General features: G+C 41.5%; 1 protein-coding gene across 1 annotated transcript in view; it reads right to left on the bottom strand.

The window, feature by feature from the left end:
* ube2f (ubiquitin-conjugating enzyme E2F (putative)) overlaps positions 1 to 11,231 on the bottom strand; it is a 54,626-nt gene extending 43,395 nt beyond the window's left edge. The window contains exons 1-4 of the mRNA XM_086266047.1: positions 10,993 to 11,231; positions 7,983 to 8,167; positions 5,509 to 5,538; positions 842 to 907 (exon numbers count right to left, since the gene is read on the bottom strand). Coding sequence (XP_086122173.1) covers positions 842 to 907; positions 5,509 to 5,538; positions 7,983 to 8,097 — 211 coding nt within the window. The 5' untranslated portion in view covers positions 8,098 to 8,167; positions 10,993 to 11,231. The remainder of the gene's footprint in view (positions 1 to 841; positions 908 to 5,508; positions 5,539 to 7,982; positions 8,168 to 10,992) is intronic.
* Between the last annotated feature and the right edge of the window lie 1,112 nt (positions 11,232 to 12,343).

Here is a 12,343-nt window from a genome sequence, read left to right as displayed (position 1 = left end):
AAATGAACTCTCCAAAACAACTTCCAAACCGAGACCATCCTTCATGCACATGACCTCAGTCCACTCACTCCCAAGCCGTACACCCGCCAGCTTTGATGTGGACTGGATGAGTAGTTGTTGGGAAATGTGAAAACATAATAAGACATCTTCCTTAAATTATTAGCTAGATGAAATATTCTACAAATATTTAAATAATATATTTATTACCGCTCTGTTTCTTTGCTTCTCTCCTTCTATTGCTCCAACATGACTGAGATTTCTCTCAGTCTATGGATTGGCATGTTTACTGATGAAAATGAAGACAGATTGCTACATGAGGAGAATGATAAGGAGAAACTGGGTTTGGGCTGGAAGAAAGTTTGTGTGTGATGGAGAGGAAGCAGGAAGTGGGACGCATGAGAGCCTCCGGAGACTTAGGTAACCCCACACCACTATGTTTGGTTTGTACAATATTCGACAGGTAGCCCGCTGAGCTTGAAACAATGCTGATTAAGCACAACTGCCTTGGGGAGTGAGGACAGTGCTGCGGTAATGTGAAAGTACAGAGAATGCTTAAGTGCCTTTCAATAGGAATACTTTAGGACACACAGAGATTGAGAAACAAATTGCAAACACTTGCAGTCTCCTCTCCTTCACACTAAATCACCTGAACCCAACAACGTCCCCGTCAGAGCTTCTTTTACTACACCACTTCATCTTTAAATGTGCTGGTGAAGTAAATTTAAGTGAAACAGAGATTTAAAAATGTTTATAACTAGAATAAGAACCAACTTTTTTTTTTTGAGGGTGTACCAAAGCAGTTTTTAGAGCGGGATCAAAACAGGCTTTCTTATTTTCTTACCAGGAGACACTGCCAGCTGAAAATGATGCAGCTTATCCTCATCTGGAAAACTGGCTTTGCATGTGCCTGGACACGAACGATGTGGGGAAAGAGGAAAAAAAGAGTCATTAGAGTCAGATAATAAAAACAGAAGAATATTTGCCTTACTGGCAAATAAAGGCATTAAAATCTAAGACATACTGCAATCTGTTCTAACCATGGTATGTTGATACCGCCTTAATTTGGTGCAGGATTTTTGCCTTGCATTTCAAAGTCCCTGTGGCACCATATTCCCCCCTGGTGTTCAAGGACAGGTACTACACTTAAAACTATAAAATAACTCCTCCTTTTATTTGTTTTACTTACATAATTACCAGCTTTTTGATTAAATAATAATAGAAATAATTCCTTTATGTCTTAAAATGACTCCAGACTGCCATCTTCACATTCACATTATATATATGCAAATGAGCCCCAGCAGCTCTAGCATATATACTCAGTGCTCACTACTGGCTTTGGTCACACACCGTAACACTACTCTGTGCTGCACAATGGAAGTTATAATATCAGAGTAATGCAGACACACACACACACACACACACACCAACTAGAAACTCATTCTGAAGAGGATGATCAAATTATACCGGGCTGGCTGCCAGTCAATGCATCAGAATGTTAATATAACGTGTTTCACACATTGCTCCCTGATTAGAAAAGAATTAATGAAACCCTGGTTGTCTGAATCAGTGTCATTAAAGAGCCCTTGAGAAATAAAGTGCTCTGCTTGCTCTATGAGAAGATTGCATATTGCATTTAAATACAGCATCAATTTTTTTATAACCTTTCTTCACCTCAAAACATGAAAACGATGTCTTAAAAGCTGCAAATAAAAACTTACATAAATGGATCAATAACAACAATAATAATAATTATGTGATGAAGTAAACAGCTACAATTAAGACATGTTTATGAGCGTAAACCTATAGAGAATAAAAATGTCTTCACTGCACGGTGGATGAATCCCAGCTTTCACCTGGACAACAAAACTTCCCTCAGTGAAGTCCATCAGCCACGAGTGCTCCTTGTTTTTTTTACATCTGATTTGCTTCTTATTTCCCCATCCACCCTACGTTTAACATATTGCCTCTAACAGGCAAAGCTCTCTGCTTTAAGTGATTCCAAGAAAGTCACAAATATAAAAGTGAAAGACTGTGCACACAAATCTGTCACTGTTCTTCACACTGGTGTTTCTCACTGTGTTCACAGCCGGGAGGGTTGTTTTTACGTATTTAATGAATTCATACTCTTCAAGGTATCTTAGCGTTCATACTGGGACGTAAAGAAAGGATACGTAGTGGTCCATACATATTTAACAAATGAGGTTTGAGCACTCGGGAGTTCCTAAAACAAACAGCACTTTGCATCTAAAAAAAACAAACAAACCCAACCAAACAAAAAAAAAAAAAAAAAAAAAAACATTGATATGTTTTGATAAAACATTTATCATCCAGACAACGATATAAATCACAAACATTTTAAATTTTCTGTAAATTCTGTGAATCTCGGGCAACTCGACTTGAAGTGTTTTCAGCTGAGCGCCGTGTACCTGAAGTCGAGTGTTTTGACCGATCCGTGAAACTACAGTTTTAGATACAAGTTGTAACGGCCGCCATTTTCTTTGTGAGTATTTATTACACGGCGTGCTGCGGGGAAAAGCTTGTTTTAACGTTTAAGTCTAAGGTGCATTTTGAGCACCTGACGGCTCTATTTTGCTTTTCATCCGTAAACTCGCTCCATACTCTTTTACGCGACTCTTGAGTAGGTGGTAGAAGAGGTTTGTCGTGTTTGAGTCTGTAGTGGGGACCGGTTTTCGGCATAATTTGCATTGTACAGTTTTCTGGTCCGTGTCAGACTTTTCATAACCAAACCATGTCCATGCTACAGAGGTAGCCCCTCGTTTAGAAATATGGTCCTCGATTTGTTTTGACTGGTCCTTCCTTTTCTCTTATACTAACATGGAGCCTATAAAACAGGAAGCTCCGTTCTGCCGGAGGTTTCTTCCTATTAAAAGGGAGTTTTTCCTTCCCACTGTCCCCAAAGGGTCACATGATTGTTGGGTTTTTCTCTGTATGTACAGAGGGTCTACCTTACAATATAAAGCACCTTGAGGCGACTGTTGTTGTAATTTGGCACTGTATAAATAAATAAAATGTAATTACATTGAATTGAAGTTGCTGATTGGAAATGTAATAATTAGATCTTTGTAATCAGCAGATTGGATAAAATCTTATTGGACAAAACAGATGCTGAAAAAGCTTAACTTGGGGAGATAATTTGCAGTATAAAAAAGTGAAATATATGTTATTCCAATAGTGAGATGGAAAATCACAATAAAATTGTATCTCGAGTGAAGTATTGAGGTAATATCGTATAGTGGGAAGTCTGGTGATTCCCACCTCTAACATATATTAAATCCTAATATGTTTTTACACATAAGCCCGGTTTCCATAAATAAAAACTACTTTAAAAAAAGCACTTTGCACAGAACATTATTTTATCATTCTTTAATTGTACAGCACAGGTTGCAGAAACATAAACGCCTCCTGCTTCACACTGCTGTTCATCTAAGAGCCGCATGACCTCACAGCAACTGTAGTGATTGTTTGAAAAGCAATTTGAAGAACTCTCAGGTTGTCATATGAGGAAGAGATCAAATAAGCTGCGAACACCCGCTGCAGCAGCGCCTACCTCCAGCAACTACTCACTAGTGCTTTTTTTGGACTCTTTGAATTGTGTCTTAAATTTGAATCTCACAAAAACATCTTCTAAGAAAGCCAATCAGCGGTGTTACTTTCCTGTTTCCGTGTGCATGACACATTGTTCATTGACCCTCAAGCTACACATCAGTTTCATCAGGCCACAAACAAAACCAAAAAAAGAAGCAACCTGGTCTGAGCCACAGCAAGCATGATGAACTCTGCACTTGTGCATAGCAGTGACCAAAGAAGATCTGATATACTGAGGTGGAAGTGCTAAAATAGTAGCCAAGGGTAAAGTCTGTTTAAACAAATATCTCCCCTAAGGGCAGAAATACAGCGAGCAGCAAACGTCTTCAGGCCTGCATCACTTTTGTTTATATTTAAAGACATGAATCACTTGCAGCTTAGCACAGATACATTTATGAGGTCGAACTCGACGAGCTGGCTGAAAATGCGCAGCTAAATAATGCTAAGCTGTCTCTTATCATTTAAAAACATCCACCAGTCTGTCATTTGTAGGGATGGGTATCGTTTAGGTTTTATCCGATACCGGTGCCAAATCGGTACTTTTGAAACGGTGCCGGTGCTTAAACGGTGCTCGAACCGGTGCTTAAAGAATGGAGAACACAAACTTTGTCCAAAAACCTCTCATGTTCAGCTGGTTTTTTTTGTAAAAAGATAACAATGTTAGCCTTTTCTGCAGCTATGGGGCATATATGGTATCACTCTTGGCTGGAAGCAGTGCTTAAACAATGGAAAAAACACAAACTTTGTCCTAAACCTCTCATGTTTAACTGTTTTCCACTTTTTCTTTGGTCATTTTAGCCTTTTTGGCCAGGGTGAAGGGAGTACCTGCCATCAAACAAGAGGACAGCCGCATGTAGCTATGATGATGTTTGCTAGTTCACCTTACATGCATTAATGTAATAACGTGGTTAGCCTACTCAACATAAATTACACACGGACAACATTAAGCTACTCACACAGAGAAGAACGGCTGCTGCTGCATCATCCTCATCATTTCTGCTACACTGGCAGGGCTAGGGGCCAGGACTCTCCTCTTCGGGTTTTTGGGGGATGTTGCTCCGGGTCCGATAACTGGCAACCCACCCGACGTGCACGGTGTGAGGTCTCGCAGCAAGCTATCAAATACGGCGCATTTCTCGGCTTTTAAAAAAAACGCTATGCGTCGCCAGCTGTTTAATCGGATTCTTGGTGTTACCTCCTTTGACAGTATCACAGTATCAGCTTAAAGCACGTGTTGCAGGCTGCTGAGTTTGCATATTTTGCTATGAAGTACAGCCAGACTTTGACCGCTTCGCCTTGGGCATTTTTAATCTGTAGCTCTGCTCTAACAGAACGTACGTACCTGGCCCCGCCTACTATCCTCAGAAACGTAAAATGATTGGCTAGAAGTGTATCACAGCTCAGGAAAAAAAAAGCACCGAAATAAAGCACCGAAATGTGCGCTGCTTTTCGGTCTGGTTACTACCGTTTATGTCAGAACCGGTGCCATCATGGCACCGGACACCGGTACCCATCCCTAGTCATTTGGACTAAGTAGTCTTCCATGAATCACTCACTTAACAAACATTTTAACCATGAAGTAAAATGATCGTGTTACTGGTTGTTGCTGAATAACTTCGTGGCAATGTAATAACGGCTTAAAGTATGGTTACAAATAGCTTTCACTTAACATTAGCAAAGCAATTTGTCAAAAACAGAGAACGTGAAGCACATCAGAGGCTTGGTTTTCTTTCCTGCCTCCTTTATACCATAACTGAGGAAATTAAGAGCCAGAAGGAGACTATGAGGATTTATGGCAAATTAGGCCAATTACTCAGTTGTCAGAGTTTCAGCCGCTTTTGACTGGCGGAAAACGTGGAGCTGAAAAAAAAATGCTGTGTGTATGAAAGTGGAAGTACTTACTAGGAAGATTGGCTTCAAGTTCGGCAACTTCTGTTGGCAGAAAATAAGAACGAGTGAGACAGCAGCAAAAACACAAAAAAAAAAAAAAAAGAGGCTGAAGAATGAGGCACAGTGTGATATCCTCATACACAAAGAACTCAAACTCCCACACTGGTGTTTTTATAATGAAGTAATATTTTAGTAGCTGCATTGTCAGGAAAGTTTCTCTGCATAAAACATAAAGTCTAATATGAAATTCATACACGAAAAAATGTATTTTACATACAGCGCAGTGTAGCAGAGACACACAGCGAGTAACACGGTGGGCCAAAGTAGGAAAAAGGAGACGGGGAGAGAGAAGAGCAACGCAAGAAGGATAAAAGGTTGTTTTGTTCTCGCTGCCAGAGGGCGAGGTCGGGCTGAATTTTTAAAAGCGTTCAGGGTCTGTTGTGTATTCTCACTACTGACACACTTTTCACTCCTAATTCGTGTCAGCTGGTTTAACACCTTTACCTCCCAGAAAAATACACAACAAAAATACCCGTTGTATTTTTCTTCTCTGGGCAGCTGGTGCTGTTGGTCGGACGTGGCCTGCTGAGAATTTTTACTTTGGTAAATATGCTCTTTGAGATGTGCATAGTCTAATAATTAGGTAATTCAAGGAAGTCGCTGGAGTTTCATCTGTTTCTCCACACAGAATGTGCATACACAGTAATCTACTTAACAGCTCCCTCGGAGATAACGCCGGCTTACTGTTTTGCCTAAGGAGACCAACGATGGGCTTTTATCAGATTAAGAGTAGCTCACAGTAACAAACTTTGGCCAAAAGGCAAAGTCCTATTCAGATTTTGAAAAATTTTTAATCCACCACCTACAATTTAGGTCACCTGTCCCCAGCTAAGAAAAGCTAAAAGAGACTCCTTCCTTCTGGCTGAAGGTGGGTCTCTCTATAAAACTAATACGTGTAAAAACATTTGTGTGAAGTATGTTTTTGGGATGGTTGGCTCTAAATCACCAACTTATACGGTCATGCATTCAAAAGTTAAACATAAAATTTACCAACTTTATTTTGCGTCTGTAAACATGATATACTTGCACTATAAAATACCAAAATAACAATAATACAACAAGGACATGTGCAGCCTTTATGTTGGAGGGCTGGGAGATGTCTTACTACAACAGTTGGCCTGAAAAGCATTTTGTTAGTGGAGGTAAAGCTTCAGGAGTGTAAGACCAAGGAAATAAGAGTCTGACAGCAGACTGTAAGATTACATGTTTGATAATAACGTCAGACAAATGTGAGTGTGAAAGTTATTTCGAGGCTATTTTCTGTGTTGAAACACAAAATTATTCATTGATCAAAAAACCAATTTGTTTACATCTCTTGGGTCTTATTGTGTTGTCATGAGCTGCAGCTGCTGCCATTATTCATGCATGTTTGACTGGCAAAGCTGTCACCTGCTGGGAGTCTCAAAGGGAATGGCATTTGGGTATTTCTCCACGTGATGCTCAAACAAAAATTCTGACTAATTAGATGTATTACCTACAACTAATATTTTAATAAAGTTGATTTCCATGATTCTATGCGTGTAACATAAAGAAATAAAGAAAGATCCCTTTGGAGAGATCATCTCTGTGCGCACCTCTGGGCGGCGTCCTGCTATTGCAGAGCCCTCACTGGAAGCCCCATTTTAACCACTTGCACTCTTGTCCTACGATGTTCTGAATCTACTTTACTGTGTCTAAAACAAGCATTCAACCAGAGTTTCAAGTTGAGGAGGAAGACGAAGTTGTAGAGCTCAGAGCAGGTGGCCAGTCTCACCTCAGGGCATGCCCACTTATAGGTTTAAACAAGAGGTTTAAAAATTGCTGCTGTCGCTAGTCAACATTCTAATGCTAATCAGTTAAAGTACCTCTCTCCTATTTTATTACTGAACACTTGTTGTTGCCCATTATTTCTGAGATGCTACAAGTTCAAGGGCTACAACCCAAAATGTAAAATGTGATTTGATTATTTAAGAACATGATTAAGTGTTTCTAACAACTCTTGAATACACACGTAATATCAGAGGAGACAGCATTTAACCTCGTCCATTACGCTCGACTCGGATTTCCGAGCGTGTACTACTATGACACGAGTCAGTCAGACTGTGTGCTGCCATTTAAAAACATTAGTAAATTAGCCTCAAGGAGCATCCCTAATATTCATGGCGCTCTGCACAGTGAATGTTTTGTCTCTGTGGTCAGAGCCAGAGAGAGAGAGCTAACATAGAAGTGACTCTCACCCTAACCAGTGAGCACAAATGCTGGGACAGACTCCAGCCACTCCGTCAAGCTAAGATGGAGAAACAGTTAAGAAGAAGGAAGGAAGGAAGGATGGATTATATTCACAAGAGGAAAACTGTTGCAACCTTGTTGAAATCTAGTTTTGTTCCTGTAATAAAAAAGGGAAACTGAAACTGAAAAATGGACCAAATTATAAAATACCCGGGTACCTTTGGTAAGGAGGCGGTCTCTGATTGAGACCCTGTGGGTGGAGTCTGAGGCTCCGGAGGCACGGCCTGTCTTTCCTCCGTCTTCTTTCTTCAGCTTACTGGCCAACGTGAGCATGGCTACGCTGATGTGATATGACTGTCAAAACCACGGTGCACCGTGCTGCAATGCACTGCTGCTCAAATGCCTGCAAACAACACAGAGCATACAGAATAAAATGCTCAGTTACACCATACTGCATAACACACAGATGCAGAGGCATTATAAGGTAGTGATACAGCAGTCAAATAATCCTGAATTACACGAGGGAGTCTGTGTTTTCATTACAAATAGATATTTCTACCACTTCCTTTAACTGTTCTCATTAGGGGTCGCCACAGCAGATAATCTCCCTCCCCATATCCCAGCATCCTCCACTGTCACACCAACCCTCTGCATGTCTTCCTTCAATACATCCATAAACCACCTCACAGCTCCATATTTAACATCCATTGGACAATATACCCATTGCCCCTCCTCTGTACATGTCCAAATCAGCTCATCAACTTTGACTCCAACCTGATGTGTGCCTCTCATGAACTCATTTCTAATCTTGTCCATTTTGGTCACCTGCAATAAAAATTTGCCACCTCCAGGCTGGCCTTCTGTCTAATTGTCAGTGCCACCATGTCAAGCTACACATCCTAGCAGGTCTCACTACCATCTTGTAAAACTTCCCTTTTATTCCTGCAGCTCTCCTGTCACAAATTACCCCTGACATCCATCTCCACCCACTCCACTCCACCTGCACTCACTTCTTCATCTCTCTTGTGGACTGTCTGTTGCACTGAATGGCTGACCCCCCCGTTTAAACTCATCTACCTTCATCACCTCTGCTCCTTCACCTCTCATTCACATGTATTCTGTCTTGCTTCTACTGACTTTCATTCCTCCTCTTGAGACCATAGCTTCACCTCTCCAGGCTCTCTTCCACTTGATCCCTACTCTCACTACAGACCACAGTCCTCTGCAATCATCACAGTCCATCAGTGGATGGTCAGCCTGTCCATCACCACTGCAAACAAGAAGATCCCTGAAGTAAACTCACCCGACCTTGAACCCATCTGTCACTCCTACTGCACACCTCACCACCATCACGCTGACCTCATACAGGTCCTGCACCACCCTTATATCCTTCTTTGCCAATCCTCACTTCCTCATGCAGCACCACAGTTCCTCTCTGGACACCCTATCATATGCTTCACGTAGAACATTAAAGACTTAGTGAAGCTCCTTCTGACCTTATCTATACTTCCCCATCAACACTCTCAAAACAAGTATCACATCTGTAGTAACGTCACTTGTTAATTGCAGTTATTCAAACATTCACACTGGTTTCCTCCCACAATCTAAAATTGAGGACAAAAATTCAAAACTTCTCATGTAACTGTGGTTTAAAACATAATGCAATGCTGTTACAATTATGCACATACAGGTAACACAGAGAATAGAGAGGCGCAAACACACAGACCATAGCTCTTTCAAGGTAAATTGCATCAAAGGCAAACAGTAAGAAGTCTCTATTTTTTCACAGAAAATTAGTACTACTACATATCACATACATTACTACAACTACTGTGAAAAAATGATTTTAAACTCGTTCATTTTTAATCCATCTTAATTGCAACTCATAAGCAACTCATCTGCAATTCCAAATGATGTGCAGAGACGTGCTGAAAAAGTTTTGAATTAGAGATATGTTAAATATTATTTCCTGCACAATCATGCTTTTGATCTCGTAGCTATCATCTGGTTGCAGAGAAGGTGTGAATTTAGTGTGAATTTAATGCGGGGGGATTCAAATGTAACTCAAAAACAAGATCTAGTATTGAGCACCGCAACACAACATTTCCATCAACAGAAGGAAATCTCACTGCACACATTCCTTCTGTGTGATAAGCAGGTTGCTGAGTCAAGACATCACGGAGTGTTACATTTCTTGCAGGATCACTACTCGTACAGTACAGTCCACAGTCAGTCAAGGGCTGGAAGTTTTCATGACGAGAAAACAGATGGACCTTGAATCCAGGAACACAGATATACTGTAAACAAACAGTGTCTGAGGCCGAATGTGACCCTGACTGTTAAGGGTATATCATCAGTGGGGCATACAGAGGACAGCACTGGCTTGCTGTCAGTTGGTCTATCTTACCTTTTTCCTGACAGGTTACATTTTTTATCTGGAACATCATGAGACATTGCACATGCAATATTTGTCCTCCGCTCTCATCTGACATCAGACTCAATCTTTATGGTCTTTTGAAAACATCATGTGCCACGGCGCTCTTACTGTGATACTGCTTCACAGACAGCGCAGGCTGCAGCTCTCGGTCAGTGTGAATCCAGTCTGAGCGATGTGGGAAGCAGAGACTAAAGGTATCAACTATCAGCGGACCGTGAAATGTGTGTCACTGCGCCTGAGTCAAGGCCCACCTGCCTCAGCTGTCACTCACTGCTGCACCTCCTTGACACATAGCACCTGGATGCCGGTCAAACAGTAAGCAGGCAACATATGACACATCTGTCAGGCCTACCGCAGTTCCAGCGATCAGCGCAACTGAAAATGTTCCCTAAATCCCAAACTTCCCCAAAACCCAAACCCAACGTGACCCAAACTAGAAGGAGTCGGCTCCCTTCTTATAACACCCAAACCAAACAGAGGTGTAGTACACGAGTTAAACCTTTGTGCAGAGCTGAAAGTGCTTCAAACACATTCAGGACTCGTACTAAAACTTTTCAGAGTGAAGTCACTGCCTCGTCTCCGAGCTGTGGGCTGCTGTGTTACCGTAAAATAACAACAACAAATGGCTCACACCGCTCAGCACGGCTAGCTGGACACTATGCCCAAGCTCATACGCAGCCTCGGCTCGGGGTTATTCCTCTCTAAACGCAGATGGGAGCAGCTGTACAGCTGAAAGTTGCCCGCAAAGTCTGTGTGCTAACTGCTGTTAGCCTGTGTGTGATCTGTGTTACCTGCTGTCTCAGAGCTAGCGCTCCGCGCTACACCATAATCAGCCGCCCCTCCTCTGCTCGGGCCGCAGTCTGCAACTCCAGCCGAGACTCGTAGCAGCTCCGTGCGCCTGTAAATAACCTCAAAAATGACGCCCTGGAGGCACGAAATGGATATGAACTGGTTTAGGAATCAGCTGTCAGAACTTCGCTCCGGTGTCATGGGCAACGGAAGTGCAGTGGGTAGTTTACCTTACTGCTGTCCGTGTAGACAGTGCAGCTGATAAATAGTTCCGCAGGGCAGCAGCCGTCTTCTCGTCCATTCTAGTAAGTTCCAGTTTAAAATGGGTAGTAGACGATATGATTATTTAAAAAATTTATTACAGAAATAATTTAACATTACATTGGTATATTATTTGTACATTTGTACGTGCATTTCGTGTCAGTGCCAGTGTGTGAATGTGTGTGTGAATGGGTGAATGACTGAATGTAGTGTAAAGCGCTTTGGGGTCCTATGGACTAGAAAAGCGCTATACAAATGCAGGCCATTTACCATTTCATTTATGTCATTAACTACAGCAGCATTTCTTTGTCATGTTGAAAAACTGAGACGTACATTTTAAAAGTGTATGTCTTTTTTCTTATATTGAGATCGTCCAGGGATTCATTGTGCAATTAAACCAGGGCTGCCCAATCCCAGTCCTCGAGAGCTACTATCCTGCAGCTTTTAGATGCATCCCTACTCCAACACAGCTGAATCAAATGAATGGCTTGTTATCAGGCCTTTGCCAAACACGATGGCATGCTGAAGAGGTAATCAAACCATTTGATTCAGCTGTGTTGGAGTAGGGATGCATCTAAAAGCTGCAGGACGGTAGCTCTCGAGGACCGGGATTGGGCACCCCTGAGTTAAACTAAAGATCAGAGTGGGCTGTAGTTTGAGTTTGATACTGTTTCTCTAAAAGGATTTGGACATGAGTAAAATGTTTCCACTTATATATAAACACACAAATAATGTATGTTTATATATAATTATGAGCTGCATGTAACCAGATACAGTGGAGCAAAAAAGTATTTAGTCAGCCACCGATTGTGCAAGTTCCCCCACTTAAAATGATGACAGAGGTCAGTAATTTGCACCAGAGGTACACTTCAACTGTGAGAGACAGAATGTGAAAAAAAAATCCATGAATTCACATGGTAGGATTTGTAAAGAATTTATTTGTAAATCAGGGTGGAAAATAAGTATTTGGTCACCTCAAACAAGGAAAATCTCTGGCTCTCACAGACCTGTAACGTCTTCTGTAAGAAGCTTTTCTGTCCCCCACTCGTTACCTGTATGAATGGCACCTGTTTGAACTCATCATCTGTATAA

Source organism: Aulonocara sp. 'chitande type north' Nkhata Bay, linkage group LG16 (assembly GCF_057382095.1).
Source record: "Aulonocara sp. 'chitande type north' Nkhata Bay isolate Kocher_YH1m ecotype deep benthic linkage group LG16, A_spYH_male_GT1.1, whole genome shotgun sequence".
Taxonomy (NCBI): domain Eukaryota; kingdom Metazoa; phylum Chordata; class Actinopteri; order Cichliformes; family Cichlidae; genus Aulonocara; species Aulonocara sp. 'chitande type north' Nkhata Bay.
Note: the sequence above shows the minus strand (reverse complement) of the source record. Positions and strands in the feature narration are given on the sequence as shown.